At 34.0% G+C, this 15033-nt stretch overlaps 2 protein-coding genes across 2 annotated transcripts; both read left to right on the top strand.

Annotated features, from left to right (window-relative positions):
• Positions 1-3867: 3867 nt before the first annotated feature.
• Positions 3868-4503, top strand: LOC139889357 (uncharacterized). Its single transcript, XM_071872316.1, has one exon. The coding sequence runs from the start codon at positions 3868-3870 to the stop codon at positions 4501-4503; it is 636 nt and encodes a 211-aa protein (XP_071728417.1).
• Positions 4504-8337: 3834 nt separating this feature from the next.
• Positions 8338-8901, top strand: LOC139889358 (uncharacterized). The gene has a single exon (XM_071872317.1). The coding sequence runs from the start codon at positions 8338-8340 to the stop codon at positions 8899-8901; it is 564 nt and encodes a 187-aa protein (XP_071728418.1).
• The last annotated feature ends 6132 nt before the right edge of the window (positions 8902-15033 follow it).

A 15033-nucleotide genomic window follows, 5' to 3' on the forward strand; every position in this document is an offset into this window, starting at 1 on the left:
TCTCCGATCGCGATCCTCGATTTGCTTCTAGATTTTGGCGTTCTTTGCAAGAAGCCATGGGAACTCGTCTCGACATGAGCACTGCATATCACCCTCAGACTGACGGGTAAAGTGAACGAACAATTCAAACCTTGGAGGACATGCTACGTGCATGTGTTATTGATTTTGGAAAGGCCTGGGAAAGGCATTTGCCACTCGCCGAATTCTCTTACAACAACAGTTACCACTCGAGCATTAAAGCTGCACCTTTTGAAGCATTGTATGGCCGCAAGTGCCGTTCTCCTCTTTGTTGGGCCGAGCTAGGTGAAGTGCAACTCACCGGGCCCGAGATAGTCCACGAAACATCAGAGAAGATTGCCCAAATTCAAAACAGACTCAAGGTAGCTCGTGATCGCCAAAAGAGTTATGCTGATAGTAAACGTAAAGACTTTGAATTCAACGTTGGTGACCGCGTTATGTTGAAGGTTGCACCTTGGAAGGGTGTGATTCGTTTTGGAAAGCGCGGAAAGTTAAACCCGCGGTACATTGGTCCATTTGAAATTTTGGAGCGCGTTGGACCCGTTGCTTATCGCCTTGATCTTCCAGCACAATTGAGCTCAGTTCATCCTACCTTCCACGTATCAAACTTGAAGAAGTGTCTTGCTCCACCTGAACTGGTCATACCATTGGAGGAACTTACTATTGACGACAAACTTCACTTTGTGGAAGAGCCTGTTGAAATTATGGAACGTGAAGTTAAGGAGTTGAAACATAATAGGATTCCGATCGTCCGAGTTCGATGGAATGCCAAACGAGGACCTGAGTTTACTTGGGAACGAGAGGATCAAATGAGACAGAAGTATCCTCACCTTTTTCCACCTCCTCCATCACCTTCAGATTCAGCTTAAAATTTCGGGACGAAATTTTCTTTAACAGGTGGGTAATGTAACGACCCTGGTTTTTCCAACATTATTTTATTAATAATTATTATTATTAATACGTGTGATTAAACGAATGTATGTTATTACATTTACTTGTTGCCATGATTAACCGTACTTGATTCTTTAATGCCCGAAACGTCTTTGTGACACCCGGAACTTACACGAATAATAATTTCAAGTATTATTTACATTCATGATTAATTTTATTAATCATTTTAATTAACTATGGTGATTAGTTAGTTACTTGGGCTTTAGTTGGAATAATTTGTAAATTACTTGAACTTGGGCTTGTTAAATGTTATGGACTCATGGTTATGGACTTATAGGCCCACTCTACCTCCCTTAATGGACTACTAGGAGCCCATATTATGTTAATGGCTAATTAATAATAAACATGGAATAAATAAATTAAGTGGAAGACAATTTCTTACAAGCATGCTAGCAATATTCCCTCATGCTCTTAGCTTTTCCCATTCCACACAAACACCACACTTCAATGCAAGAATAATGCATGTTGACCACTCCATGGATGGCCTAAAAACCGTCCACCATGGGGGTCTTGGAGGGTGGGATTGTTTTTAAATTTTGACTACATATTCTCTAGTATTATCTCACTTATACTTACACATACTTGCACACTTTCAATTGATCTCATTTTTCTCTCTACTTGGTAAGTAACAAGGCTTATTTACTCTTCTTTTTCTTCATCTAAAACAGCCCCCAACAATCATCTTCATCATCATTTCTTTTGTTGTTAAATTGTTACTTAATCTTGTTATAGCTTACTTACTTGTAGTTGTTTTAATTACTAGTTTCTTGTTGTTACATACTAATTACTAAGGAGCAAACTTTCTAGTTTGATTCTTCATTTATCTTGTGCTAACAAGAACATGCAAGAACAAAACTCTCTAGTTTATGTTCTACCTCTATTGTTATAAAAGATTGTAAGTTCGTGGTTGTAAAAATCATACATGCATTCATGTTAGTAAACTTGAAGTTTACTTCCTAAAGATCAAGACCTAGGCTTGAATCTTTAAAAGTATGAAACTCATGAACTTGTTACTTGTTTATTTAGTTTATCACTTTCATTCTTGCACTCAAATTACACTTTACTAGTTGATAATCAAAGTTTTGTAACCTATGGTTTCACTAAAGTAAAGATTCAAGGGATGGTAATTATGATTTAACTTAATGACTTTACTTAGACTTTCACATGGGTTATGATGGTCAAGACTTGGTTAAAATGATGTAAACACATCCATGAGTTGTACACTTGAAGCCATATGCATCAAGGATGAGAACCATGATGAACATCAAGCACCAAAACCACCGGAACTCCCTTAAACTTACTGTTCTGTCCAAACTTTCTGATCAGCTGAATCCGTAACAGACCAGTAGGTCTGGGCTGATCTAACCTTGATTTTTGGATAGAACTTTTCGAGTAGATAACTTTTCATATAAGACTCGTCTTCATACGAGTTACGGTTTAGAGTCTATGGCCCTCCGAGCGTCACTAAGTCCATTTACTTTTCTAGTGTTCTGTTTCTGTTTTCTGTTTACTGTTTTCTGAGTCAGACCTAAACACCTGGGCTACTGTAACTGTGATATTCAGTTAGCTCTGTTCGAGTAGATAATTTTTCGTTTAGGACTCGTCTTAATACGAGTTACGGTTTAGGATTTATGGCCCTCCGATCGTCACTAGGTCCTCTAACGTTGTGCAGAAAATTCTGACCTACTCGCACTTAAACCGTCGCCACGGTCAAACTAAGACGAGTTTGCTTCTGAGATTTTTACCACACTTAAGGGACTCATATACGGAGCCATGGCCACTGGTCTCACCTTATTTCAGTAGGTATAGAGACCGTGGTGACTGACCGAAGTCAGCCTTCGTTTTAAAACTTCCTTTATGAACAAAACATACTTATACCTTTCGTTTGATGATGTTTGATGATGACCCTTATGACCTTATTTACATACTTATCAACCTTTTAAGACAAGCTACTGACTTAGTACTATTTGACTTAGGTTGAGGACTTTTGGACCGATTACTTGCACACTTTCCCGACTCTACATTACTACTATTTTACCGCTACTTATCATTGTGAGTTATAGCTTTCCCTTTTTACTTTAACTTATTTTGGGAACTGAGAATACATGCGCATTTTATGTTTTACATAATAGGCACGAGTACTTAAACTTTATATATGTGTGGGTTATATAACGGCAGAAACATTCCCTTTAGCTCGGTAACGTTTAGTCATTGGTTTTTGAACCGTGAACGCGAATCTTAGATATGGATCCATAGGGTGTGACATCCCCACTCGGGCTAGTCGCGCTAGCATTTAACGAGTGTTTAATACTTCGAGGTTATACGCACTTTCCAAGTGCACTTTCAGGGGGTACATAAACGTTAAGTTAGTTACCGGGTGCCCGCGGTTAAGCATATACTTTTACATACTTTTGAAACGCTCGTTGTAGCACCGAAATCTCGTGGCCTACTTACATTACTGTTATACTTAAACTATAGCTCACCAACCTTTGTGTTGACCTTTTTAAGCGTGTATTTCTCAGGTGCTTGAAGTCGCTTCCGCTATCATACTAGTCGTGCTGTAGAACCCGCTGCTTAGAGTTGTTATCGCATGACTACTTATCTTGCATTCAAACTTATATACTTTTGGAACTATGTTATGTAACGACCTTTGTGGTCACGTACACTTATTTAATGCTTCTACTTAGTGAAGCTTACTTTTGGATTGTAAAACATTCGACGTTTGTTATGACGTCACTTTTATTAATGAATGCAAACTCTGTTTTGAAAACGCATATAGTACTTAACCTTGTAATGATCCTGTTGATGATGGTCCGTACGTGATGATTTAGTACGGGGCATCACAGATTGTATGCACTGGGCATGGCAAAATGTCCAGTTGCGTGGAGATGACAGTATATGCGAGGTGATCACAGTCACCTAACTATTATGCTTGAAGCGGTCGCCTCGTATGATAATTGGATTTGGCATGCGTATTTTGGTGTAGCGGGTTCAAACAACGATATTAATGTGCTAAACACTAGTGATTTGTTCAACTCAATGCTTAATGAGGAAATGCCGGACGTTCCTTATGAAATAAACGGGGTTCATTATAGCAGGGGGTATTATTTAGCTGACGGTATTTACCCAACTTGGGCGGCCTTTGTTAAGGGATTTTCAAGTGTCGTTGACGAAAAACGTACTTACTTTACTAAGAAACAAGCGAGTGCTCGCAAAGATGTTGAAAGAACGTTTGTGATCCTTCAAGGCCGTTGGCATATTCTTCAGCAACCCGCACGAGCTTACGAGGTGAATATAATGAGACAACTAATGTACACCTGCATCGTGATACACAACATCATTATCGAAGACAATGGATACAACCTTGCTGAGAATGATTGGGTAGTTGAGCCCGTCCAACATATACAACGTACGTGGATCGATAGGTGCGACGCTCGAGCAAGAAGAATGAGGGAGTTACGTGATAGAGAAGTGCATGAAGGCATACGATCTGATTTGGTTGAACATTTGTGGGATCTTCGTGACGACCTATGAATTTTATTACGTATTAGTTTATTTTATGAATTTTAATAAATGTAATGGTTTATTTTATGAATTTTAGTTAATGTAATAGTTTATTTTATGAATTTTAATCAATTATTTTGTTTTTATATTAAATTAGTTAAATACAATATTTAAAATTCAATTTAAAAAAATAAAAAATAAAAAATGGACACTGAAATCGACACTGTGGACACCTCCACCTTACACACTGTCAGTCAATTTCAGTGTCAAAAATGGACACTGAAATTGACACTGAAAAATCGACACGTACACCTTGTGCTCTAATCTGTTGAAAATATTGCCTGTTGTTGTCTTGGGACAATAATACGGAGTGATATTTTGCAGCTTTAACTATGAATCCTACTAATTTCAAATTCAAATTCGAATTCATCCTTTTTATATGCCAAATCTAACAATGAAGCAAGCATTCAAAAGTTTTCTTCGTTAATGATATGATTATTCTCTTTTAAACACTTGCAATCGTTAACAAAATCATGTGTGTGTTTATTTTTTTTATTAAACCTTTTGTATAAAGCTTTGAATGTTTGTATTCGTTTGTGTAAATCATGTTTGCAATTCGTTAATAAATCTTCGATTGTTAACAAAATCAGGTTTGTGTTTAGATTTTCCATTAAATCTTTTGTATAAATCTTTGATTCTATGTTAATATTCTATCGACTTAATATTGATTTTTGAATACTAATTTTCAGAATTTCTAATTACATCTTGAAAGAATTTGATTTGGGACTTAAATGGATGCTAGAAACCCACTAACGCTGCTCAAAGGTTTGTTTCATATCTTATATTTTTTCTTTTATGAACTTTTTGTCGGTGAATCTGACGTTGGATGATATGAGCTTTATATATGTCTGTTGAACAACAAGTGTTCGTTGAAATGCCAAATATTTTATATGAATACCAAGTGTTTGATTAAATGCCTAAATGAAAATTCGAGTTTTGTTTTTTCTCCCTTGACTTCATCGCTATAGTTTTATGTTTCATGTTAGGTCCATACAAACCACACATACTCTGATTTGGATACATTCCAAGAATTTTTTACAATGCCAATGTTACTTAGTGATTTAGCCTTTAACGCATGTTTGTTATTCTGATTAAAATAATGTTATTCGTTGTACCCGTGCAGATGACAAATGTTCGTTGTACCATTGGGCATAGTGATCGATGCAAGTTCTTAATGTTTATGTTTAAATCTTTAGGGGTAAAATTCTGAATGTATGTCTATGTTTTGGTATGTTCAGATTTTATTTTTATTTATAAGGTGTCTTTGTAGTTTATAATAGTTCGTAGTAGTGAAACCAAAGATACTGAGATGGATGATAACACTTGATGATACATCCCCATCTTTAAAGTTAATAGAAGTTCAAAGTTGATAAATCCCCATAATCTGAGTTAATAGAAGTTCAAATAGTGCAGATTAGGATAAAAAACATGGACGTAAGTTATAACGTTTTTTTGTACATGGGTCTAATTGAGTAGGTCTAAAAATAAAAAAACTAAATGTAATAATAACATTTATTTGTGCAACTGAAAGGTTCACAACCAGTAACTCTTTGTAAAGTTTATTTCTATATCAAAGTTTTGCTAAAAAGATGCTTCAAATGATCCATCCAGTTTATAGTACATCACACTATTCTGTTTGGGTCTGCTTTGTACAGGGGTCTAATTGGGTGGGTCTAAAAATAAAAAACTAAATGTAAGTTATAACATTTTATGTACATCTGAAAGGTTCACAACCAGTAACTCTTTGTAAAGTTGATTTCCATCTCAAAGTATTACTAAAAAGATGCTTCAAGTGAACCATCCAGTTTTATAGTACATCACACTTCTTAGTTTGGGTCTGCTTTGTACATCCTGACGCTTTTGGCTTACTTATGTGATTTTAATATTTTTGACTCTCTCTTATAGCACATAGTTGTCAAGTACTGTAATGTATATGATCAAACCAAGTTGTAAATTATTTGGATATCAATAAAGTTTGATGCCTTAAAAAATTTCAAAGTCTTAATATGAAAATTATCACACATGTCAATCTTGACCCAAAATGTAATGTACTATGACATTAGGCGATTTTGAATTTAGCTTACTAAATTGTTGCTTCTCAGTTACTATAAGTTTATTGTAATTCAAAGTTAGGTTACTAAATATTCAGCTGGTGTAATAACAGTTTATAACTTTTTAGTATAGATTTAGTTACCATGTGTCAATCAGCCCTTATACTGCTTAAGTGTAAGCATCACTGTTCAAAATTGTTAATTATGATTATATTTATTATCTTATAATTGGCTTACATTGTGTTTGGCCGACTTTGTGATTTCTAATGAGTAGGCTTTAACACATGTTATAGTACATATCGAACTATTGGTTTTAGGTTGTGCTTAACCTGAATTTAAGTTGTACAGGTCCATACAAAATTATAAATGTGTTAATCATGATTGGTGATACATCAATAAACATGAATAACAGCTAAAGGTCTGAAATTTAGCTAAAGTATAATAGCATAAAAGTTGTTACGTAATATTATCTTTTGTAAAAAAAAATCTTGGTTCACTTTTCATTATGTATGTAGTATGCACATGTACGTAGTATGCACATATAAATAGTTGAATACCAACTTTCAATTCCTGTGTTTTAGTTGTAACTCAAATCTCTTCAAAGAAAAATTTAGTCACAAGTGATTTTATCTTTGCGATGTGAATGAATTTTGTAACGGTGTTCATGATAGGTTGAGTTCTAACCCTACTATTATTTTTTAGTTTTAGGCGTTGAAGATGAATCCGTTCAGGTTGGGAAGGTTTACCACTTAAACTCTTAAAATGGGTTAATCCTGATGTCTTGCCCAAAGTTTTTTATCCACATAAATCACTTTGAATACCTAATAGGTGAAAACAGAGAGTTTTACACAGGTTAAGGAGAGCATATTAAGAGGATTTTTGGGTCTGGATTGCCCCTCAGTTTTTGCACAGGTTAAAGATGGTTTTTTGGTTTTTTTTGCAATTTTTTACATATGTATGCTAGGTGTTTAATGAAATGTCAAAATGAGTAGTTGGAATTTATTTAATTTAGACAATAGTTATGTTAGTTTTCCTTCTTTACGTAACCTTAAATTTGTAATTGCATAAATTCATGAAATTGCAAGTAAAATCTAAATATGGTTTAGTATGTGAGAATTTTGCTCAATATATGCAATCTGCTTTCCTTAAGTTGAGCTGTTGAGTCGTTTTCAATATAATTTTAAACAAACCAATGAATTTACGGTCTTTAAATTGCATCATTTTATATATACTTTTAAACAACATGTGAATTCACGGGTCTTTAAACTAGTTAGATTATGTTTGCCATTAACAACTGCTTCTTAGTGAAGCAATCAAACTATCTTTTATGTATTTGTATATATTTACGTGCAACTCCTTAAACTCGCTTTTAGTTGTTGGGATACGGAGTACGTTGTAATTTCTTGTGGGCTTCTTGCTAGATGTTCCGTTTAATATATTGCCATTAAAATACTTAAACTCGAGAAGAATAAACAAAAGAAAAAGCACTTCAATAATTCAACACTAAATAATCAATATCTCAACACAACTTTACCAAAGGCAACACATACAATAGTCTAAAATAATCTAAAGAAACCACAATAAAGCGGCATGTGATCTTGAGATGAAAAACACCAATATAATAACTACCTTTTTTACATCACTATAAATGAAACTACAAACGTTGCTCTATACTTCAGTTTGCATATGAACTATAAAACCATCTCAAAACCAAAATATACTTCCAAATCAATTCGAAAGCTCATTGTATTAAATGGATCCTCTTAGAATACATGCTTACAAGATTCACGCCATCAAGAAACACAAGAGGCAACAATTTGTGGGTACCGTTTTGTTATACTCATTTTCAACGTTATCTTGTATGTTATTATGTTCTAGTCCCTTGTGGTATCCACCATTTTGTGCTACATTCAACGTCGTTTTCTTTTTATCCGTCCCAAAGATATGTTCATTCTTCTTCACTAGCAAGGTTTTATTTGTTGTGGGAAACCTCATTGTCATTTTTCTAGTGGGAGAATCAAAGTTTTTCACCTCTAAATCAAAGGCTTTAAGTGCTAAGTATGGAGATGTTTGTTACGACGGGTACAAATGCAAGATCCCAAAGGCTCAAGTTTTGTCCCCATCAAACGATGGAAGCAAAAGAGATAAGGGGATCAATAAGAGTCAAAGAGGCGAGATAATGATAGTTAAGAAACTGAATTGTGAGAATTTAGAGGAGGTAAGTTTGGCTGCTGAAGAGTTGAACAAATTGGCTGATGATTTTATTGCTAGAGTCAATAGACAAAGAAGACTCGAAGTTTTATTTCCTAGAAGTTGAAAAAACTAGTGGTGGATAATAGCAATACTAAAAGTAGAGGACTAAGGATGTAACTTTTGATCTACAATGAATCAAGATACAACTTTTCTGTATTTTCTGATATTAAAAGGCGTGGTAATGCAGAGTATATAATCCAATGCAAGTTAAAATTACACCGTTATTTGTCATTTATTACTCGTATTATTATTATTGATGATTGGATAATTGATAATGATAATTATGGAGTAATACAATGAACGAAATATTATGATGTGTGACTGATACTCGAAGAAAAAACTTGATTAATCACATTACACTACAATTTGCACGTGCATGAAACCAGTTTTTATTTATTGTCACATGATAAAAAGTCCATTATGTCTTATTGTCTCTAAAAACTAAACTAATACGGAGTATGTTCGATTCAGGTCTACATATAATATAAACACCGATTATGATAAAAAGTTATAACATATATTCTACAGGGTATATATATATATATATATATATATATATATATATATATATATATATATATATATATATATATATATATATATTAGGGGAATATGAAAAATGATGCTCTTATACATTTACAAACACCTCAATATAACATTACTTTATGTTATTCTTACGAAATAAGTTATGAAAAGGCAAAGTTTGCAAGTGGTGAAATTGTGGGATGGGTACAAAGAAAGTACGGAATCCGATACTCTCTAATAACTTCCACATCAACATTTTCATGGCGATAATTCTTTCACTATCTATAATAAATTCATTAAATTTATAGATTAACATCTTATAGTCTACAAATAAACAAATACGGAGTAAGATTTTGATGTTGATTTTATAGACTAATAGAAACAAGGTTGTTTTGAATGTCCGGAGTAATTCTTAAATCGTGTAATCACTTTATCTATTAAGTATTTCGACTTAATGATTGTATTGATTTCACGAAATCTTTATAGGGATAAGCAATGGCGACTCTAGTAAGTGTTCCGTGGGGTCACAGGACACCACTAGTTTTAATTTTTTAGTAGAAATTACTCTTTAAATTTTATAGGACACCACTAAATTTAATTGTAGGACCCCGTATATTTTTCAGGTTTATAGTTTATCTTTTAAATTTTATAAGAAATCACTAAATTTAACTACTCGGACCCCATAAATTTTTTCAATTCGTAGTTTTTTGAAAGTAAACTACCACTAAAACATTATTCAAATATAATTAGTACTGAAAAAAATTTCGGGACTCCATTGAGTTATAATCCTGAAATCGCCACTCGGGATAAGATAAAAGCGCAATTTGTTTCTTTAGCAATGAAATCACAAATCGTATTATCAAAGAAAATGTGTATTCTGTAAGTTCTGCGTGTGTAAGAAAAAAAAATTCTAAAACCGAATTATGAAATTATATTATATTGGCATTTAAAACGAAAGGGTGGAATCCTTCATTTTGGCAGGAAAAATGGTTACATTTGTGTAACTTTTGGTTGGAAATCCATTGGCAGCCAGAGGCGCTGCCCCATGGACCCCGCAACCCCTTGACCCCATAAGGGGCCACCCCCTTGACTCTCACTATTTTCGTCACATTATCAAGTCAACTTTTACGGGCATACACTTCACACTCACCAAATTCATTAATAAGTATAACTCAATAATCTTTGCTTTCATATAAATTGTAACTACCTAAAATAATGATCGTTGAATGAAACTAAAATCATCAACATAAACTCTTTGGCATCAACAAAAGGATGTCTTATTAATTTTTCTTGGTCTGGTTGTCTTACTGATGAAGATTTGGGTCCAAACTAAAAACTGTTTTCCCCTGTTTTCCTTTAGAATTGTCTTAACTTCTTTCAAATGACTATATTGCTTTTTATCGCCTTTTACTTTAAATGAAAGAATCAAAAGTCTTAACAGTCCCAAAATAAATGGCCAATATATTTACTTTATCCATTTATTTTCGGTATACTTTCTTATTAGTATCTGCAAAAGGTAACGTTGAAATTACTATGTGCAAAGTATTTTCTTAAACAAGCAGGTGGCCAGCCGCGCTTTGCTGCGGCCACCTTCAAAAATGCAGTTGCTATAAGTGTCGTACATATATTGCATTGTTTTTTGGTACATAATTGCCAACACATGTGCTAGTACAAATATCAAACGTATAAATTGGATTACGATGTGCATCAAATTGAATTGATGGTCTGCAACTTTCCTTTAATCAACTACAAAAAAACCCGACAAAAGTATGTTACTTCACAAAAGTTATAGTTGTATAGGGTGTAATAAAAACTGAACACACTTTTCAATGAGGCAACCTACCTTCAGTGCCAAATTTTCTGCATAATTAGATGATGTAGACGCACAAAGCCTCAATGTTGAAATTCACGCCTTGTTCATTTCACAATGTAACTTGTACAATCATGTCAGTTTATAAGATACAAAGTAGGAAGTAACAAAAGGAAGAAACACTTGGTAAGTACGGAAGCAAATACCATTTATATAACATATGAAGCAATCATTGTAAAGGCGAGTTGCAGCATCAGTATTTGATATTAACACGAACTACATAAGATTCATGACTGAGTAGTGATTGCTTTATTTCACCAATTACATAAAATTCAAGAATAAATGAGTAAATGAATGAAAGCTTGCCTTAATAGCAATGAACTACCAGATGACGTACCAGTAATTGCAAACACAAATAACAACAATATAATAAACCACATCAAAACCTCTTAAACAGCAAAAGCAAAGACTTAAACAAATCTAACTCTAAACGAATGCAACAACTCACCTGCAAAAGCAAAACTTCAACACGGGTAAAGCAAGGAACTGAAGCAGAAGCATCTTTAATAATCAATTCGAAAATGAGGTACTCTTAGAGCTACTTAGTAACGCTAGAAACGCTCTGGAAGGGGTGTTAGTGACGAAAAGAAAAATATCACAAATATCACAGAATCGTTATTCTACAAAATATTGTTGAAAACGGATAACAGAGATAACATAAATTATTGATAGGGAAAAAACTATAACGGTAAGAAGGCACATATTTATGTATGAAATCAATCAACGGAACAAATAATCATCAAGCAAAGTGTTGTAGTTGGGAATAGAATCTGCAAAAAAAAAAAAAAAAATAAATAAATAAATAAATAAATAAATAAATAAATAAATAAATAAATAAATATGCAAACTTAACACAAATTCTTGCCAATAGTCGAAACATACTCGTTAACATTAATCACATTAAATTAAAAAAACTTACCAGAATTTCAACAAACATTAATCGCGATAACACGATCAACAACATCAATAACTTTTACCGCAACCCAATCAAGAAGTTGTATCCCACATTCATTGAATTGAATTTTCACCAAAACATTCTTTGTTTCAACATCATGGTGATGATTATGATCGACATGCTAAAATGTCGCTATTTTTTACTTTATTATTAATACCTTCTCTTATATTCTCAATAATATTTGTGCAAATTCTTCAACATTTTCTAATTTTACACTATTTGATAAGTCTCCACTAAGTACAACCAAAAGAACAAATGCAGCCCCCCAAAATAGAATGGCTATATAACCCACTTTGTATAGAGAAACTTCAATTTACTGTATATCTATAATTTACATATGTTTGGGCAGGCCCATACTAAAACAGTAAACAAAAGACTAAATGAGTTGAAACTAATGTATTTTGACTCACAAAAAACATAGTCAATGTGCACAGGCCCATACTAAAACAGTAAACAAAAGACTAAATGAGTTGAAACTAATGTATTTTGACTCACAAAAAACATAGTCAATGTGCACACTTACATAAAATTTAAAGCGAATACTATCTGGACATGTAAACGATCACAACTGAATGAACAATTGTTAGCGACTAAGCGTTTTAAGCATACCACTTTCAAACAACTACATTTATGTTCCTCATGTCATTCATAGAGGAGCGGTGTTCTTCATGTCATTCATAGAGGAACGGGCCCTTGTGTTAATAAGCATTACCACAAAGCAATAACAAATTACGCGAGTAGCACTTAAGCAGTGTGCAAATGACTAAATGACTTAGAACTAATGTATTTTTAGTAACAAAATAGACGACCAATGTGCAGACCTAAACAAATATTAAAGCAATTGCGTATAACCTGAGAACATTAAGCAGATTTAATATGTAGTAAGTACCTCCAAATCAGCACCAGCAATTGTTTCCCTCGTATATTTAACCTTTGTATAACAAAAGCAGCAAAGACTGAAAAAACATATCAAAAAGATAAATGAGGCTCAAATTTGTGTCAAAGTTAAGCAAAAGAAAGTGGTTTCGTGTTTCCTTGAATGAAGAATTGTTAAACGTGAGTATCGAATTTAGTTTTGTTTTTCAGGATATAGGAATAATATATACTGGAAAGCGGAAATATAATAATAGGAAAGGTAACCTACATATGGATCAAATAAAACACAGCAGAAATTGGTAAGTGTAGGGTTCCAGATGCCTCGTCCAATCCAAGTGCAATATACTCACGGCTTAAGTGGCATGCTTGACTCGTTAGGTCTCAGGCCGGCTACTCAAACTGGTTGTTCCATCATGTAAAAACATGCGTGATCAGCATAGTAATCTGTAAGATAAATGTTGTTGGCATTACGCGGGTATTAAGCAAATGTTAACTATGATGCATAAGTAAAGAAAGTAATAAATTAACATTCTCAATGCATGTAAAGCGAAGGGAAGTCCACGACCCAAAACAACACCAGGTAAACCCCACCCCCAGGACAAAGGCGTTTCAACATTATGTTTCTTTTGACGTTTTTGTAGACGACGTTATACCTAATTCGTTTAAAATGCAATGGAAGATGGCTACTAACATGTGCAAAGAAAAAGATCATATCATAAGAATGTCTAATTAAACTTAAAAGGCCAAGACGTCACCTGAAAACAGAGTAAATGAGAGAACAATAGATAATGTGCCTGCAAATAAGAGAGAATCACCATCAATTTTAGAAGCATATACCAAAATCGCAGCAAGTTTAAGGAAGAACGAATAAATCGAAACTATCAATAATGGAGCCATACCAAAGTATTTCAGCCGTTAAACACCTCTTCAATCACTGTAATGACCGAGAACTTTAAACCTAAATTTTTTTAGTTCCAAACCGTAACCCGAAGGCGGCCAAAAAAGCAGGGCATACAAAAAAACAGTATAAATCAAAACTAAATTTATTATATCCAAAATATGTATTCATCTTTCTATATAATTCGAAATAATAGTTCACAGATTGAACTGAAATAATTTGAATCATAATCTCCATGTTCACATTCACAGTATCACAAATCAGAATATATAATTCCTAAGTTAATGCTCTGAATCCTATTTTTTAATAATTAGATTACAAATTGTAGTGTATAAACTTATCTGGTCTTCTCGTTAGTTCCTGCAATCGACTTACTGTGTAAAATTAGTCTGGTTAGTCTCTAATGTATTGTTTATATATGTACTCTGCTATTCTCGTTAGGTTATGGTATGCTATCGCATACCCATGATTGTACCATATTATAAGTAATAAAAATCATATTTTGCTTAAATAAAATAATAAACTTATCTGGTCAGGAGTTACCTGGAAATCCGGGTTATAAGTGGCGGCGGTAATGGGTTTAATGGTTGGTGCGAATTACGTCGTTGTTGATGGCGGCGACGGTGGCGTTGGTAGTTACGCCGGTAACGATGGTGGCGAGGGTGATGTTTCACCGGTAACGACATTACCGCCTCGCTGGGTAGGTTGGTGGTCAACGTATTTAGCAGCGGTGGGAGTGGTTAGGTTGGTGGGATAGAGAGATAAGGGATGAATGATGGTGGTGGTGGTGAGGTTGAAGAAAGTGATGGAAGAATCTGGAGGGGTGAATGGGGAATTTGGTTGAAGGAAGTGAAAAATCTCGAACTTTGAATACATATCTATGAATGTGAATATCTTTTAGGGTGAAATGACGAAAGTAACCTTACTGTTGGTGAATAGTAAAATGAATTTGCTCAATTGTAATATTACCACCTCGCTGGGTAGGTTGGTGGTCAACGTATTTAGCAGCGGTGGTAGTGGTTAGGTTGGTGGGATAGAGAGATAAGGGATGAATGACGATGGTGGTGGTGAG

This window comes from Rutidosis leptorrhynchoides, chromosome 2 (genome assembly GCF_046630445.1).
Source record: "Rutidosis leptorrhynchoides isolate AG116_Rl617_1_P2 chromosome 2, CSIRO_AGI_Rlap_v1, whole genome shotgun sequence".
In the NCBI taxonomy this organism is placed as follows: domain Eukaryota; kingdom Viridiplantae; phylum Streptophyta; class Magnoliopsida; order Asterales; family Asteraceae; genus Rutidosis; species Rutidosis leptorrhynchoides.